The sequence below is a fragment of the Podarcis raffonei genome, chromosome 8, assembly GCF_027172205.1.
Source record: "Podarcis raffonei isolate rPodRaf1 chromosome 8, rPodRaf1.pri, whole genome shotgun sequence".
Taxonomy (NCBI): Eukaryota; Metazoa; Chordata; class Lepidosauria; order Squamata; family Lacertidae; genus Podarcis; species Podarcis raffonei.
Genome location: NC_070609.1, coordinates 91,457,012 through 91,459,437, shown reverse-complemented (window position 1 = coordinate 91,459,437; position 2,426 = coordinate 91,457,012). Strand labels below are relative to the sequence as shown.

Sequence of the window (2,426 nt, the reverse complement as noted above, 5' to 3'; positions counted from 1 at the left end):
CAGGGGAGGCAATGATGACGGTGAAGCCCAACAGATGCTGTATCCCTGGGAAAAATAAAAGGGTCACAGAGATAGAGATCAGGAGGGCGCTCCAGAAGTGGTGCAGGTCGGGGGTGTATGCAGGTAATCTCGAAGCTTGCTCTCTCCCAGGACAGAAGAATGCGTGTGAGGTGGGGAGGAAGCTTGGGGCCAGGTTTCCCTCCCTGCTCCACCCAGTCCCGTACTCCACGGCAACCTCCCGGCCGGCGCGGAAGGTGGCTGAGGCGAGGAGAAGGGGGTTGTCAGAAGCAAGGGGGCGACGGGGAGGAGGAGGAGGGGGGGAGAGGCTCAGTCGTCGTCTACATCGTCTCCGTCGGAATCGTCGCCGGCTCCGCTGCCGCTCCCCGGCCCGGCCGGCCCGGCTCGTCGGTCGTACAGCTTGTCCCGCTGGCGCTCCTGGATGTCTCGCATCTCGTCGGCGTAGCGGCAGAAGGCGCCGCCGAACTTGGCCCAGGCCTTGTAGGGCACCGTGATGGCGTTGCGGTAGGAAGGCTTCACCTCGCTGACGCGCAGGAAGACGCCGTACTTGTTGCAGCCCACGTCGAAGAAGAAGCGCTTCGAGTCCACCGTGATGGAGGTGCCTTCGGGGAGCTCGCCGTACAGGCCGCCCCCGCCGCCGGGGCCCCCGCCGCCGCCGCCGCCCAGCTCGTCCTCGTCGGCGCCGTAGTCGTCGATCAGCTTGGCCAGCGCGTCGCGGAACTCGATCAGGCCCTGCGCCGGCAGCGCGATGGTCTGGCCGCTCTGCAGGCCCGGCGGGCCCCCGGGGAAGCCCGGCCCTCCGCCGCCGCCGCCCCCGCCGCCCGGCCCGCGGTTGATGGTCTGGCGGATGCGCAGGAAGCGGCCGCGCTGGTTCTCCTTCAGGTCCAGGTAGTACTTGCGGTTCTCGCGCACCAGGAACTCGCTCTTGAGGGCCCGCCGGGGCCCCGCGCCGCCGTCGCCCTCCTCCCCGCCGGGCGAGGCCTGCGCCAGCTGCTCGGGGCTGCTGGGCCCCAGCTGCGCGTAGTGCTCGATGAAGTCGCCCAGGTAGTCCCGGAACTCGGCGGCCACCGCCATGGAGAGCGTGAGGCGGCTCTTGGAGCCCCCCGCGCCCACCTCCGCGATCTTCAGGAAGCGGCCCTTGGCGTTCTGCTTCACGTCCAGGTAGAAGCGCTTGTTCTGGATGTCCAGGCGCTTCGAGGCCAGCTCCTGCGTCTCCTGCTCCGGGCCGGGGCCCCCGCCGCCCCCGCCGCCGCGGTGTCCCTGGAAGCCGCCGCCGCCGCCGCCTCCTCCGCCGCCGCCGCCACTGCCGCTCCCGCTGCCCCCTCGCTCGCTCCCGCTGTCGCCATCCGCCATCTTCTCCTTCCTCGGGTTCCTTCTGCCGCCGTCAGGCCCAGCCTGCCTTCTGCCCGTCCGGCTCTCCGCCGCCGCCTTCTCCTCCTCCACACACGCACACGCGCGCGCACACACACACTCGCGCAGGCGCGCGCCTTCCTCGCCCGCTCGCTCGCTCGCCCGCTCTCTGCCTCTCTCTCTCTCCCGCTCTCCCTCACACGCACTTCGCTCCCTCAGGCCGCCTCCCCTTCCGCCGCCGCCTCCCGCCCCGCCTGCAGCGCCAATGCCCGCTTCCGGGGACGGGCAGACGGACGGAGTCCAGGGCGGATCCACAACCGGAAGTCAGCGGCGTTCCACGCTAAGCCCCGCCTCCCCCGAAGAAACCAGCGGGAGGGAGAGAGGAGCGCGAAGCTTTTTCCGCCGCCTCTGGCGCCTGCGCACTCCCTCTCGCCTGCCCCCCCCCCCCGCGACAAGGGCCAGGCCCAGCGGGCGGCCGGTGAGGAGCCCCCTCGCCCGCCCCCCCTCGCAGGCCTAAGAAGCGCAAGACCCCTTTTTTGTGGGCGGGGGGGGGTAAAGGCGGGACTTGCACGTAAGCATGTGCAGAGTTCCCTGCACTCTGGAGTCCGGCTCTCATAAAACATTGGGGGGGGGGAGCAGTTGAGCCCCAGCCTGCACAACCCGTCACAAGATGTGGCGCACGCGCACCAGTGGAGCGGCAAAGCCCCTCAAGGGGGGGGCACCGATGATCCTGCGCTCTGGCACTCGATCCCGGTGTCCCGTTGCGCCAGAAGCGGTTTAGTCCTGCTGGCCAGATGACCCGGAAAGCTGTCTGTGGACAACCGCCGGCTCCCTCAGCCTAGAAAGCGAGATGAGCGCCAGAACCCCAGAGTCGCCTTGGACTGGACTTAACCATCCAGGGTTCCTTTACCTTTACGCTTCAAATATTTTATGGGGGGCAAAGGGACCTCGGCCCCTAGCAGTTGGCTCCAGCGCTCTCAGCTAAATCAGAGAATGGCAGAGTTGGAAGGGACCACCTTTTAAATAAAACACAGAGCCAAGGAAATTCATGCAAGTCC

General features: G+C 68.3%; 1 protein-coding gene across 1 annotated transcript; it reads right to left on the bottom strand.

Annotated features, from left to right (window-relative positions):
* Positions 1 to 276: 276 nt before the first annotated feature.
* On the bottom strand, positions 277 to 1,489 carry PURB (purine rich element binding protein B). The gene has a single exon (XM_053401609.1). The coding sequence runs from the start codon at positions 1,369 to 1,371 to the stop codon at positions 328 to 330; it is 1,044 nt and encodes a 347-aa protein (XP_053257584.1). The 5' UTR covers positions 1,372 to 1,489; the 3' UTR covers positions 277 to 327.
* Positions 1,490 to 2,426: the final 937 nt, after the last annotated feature.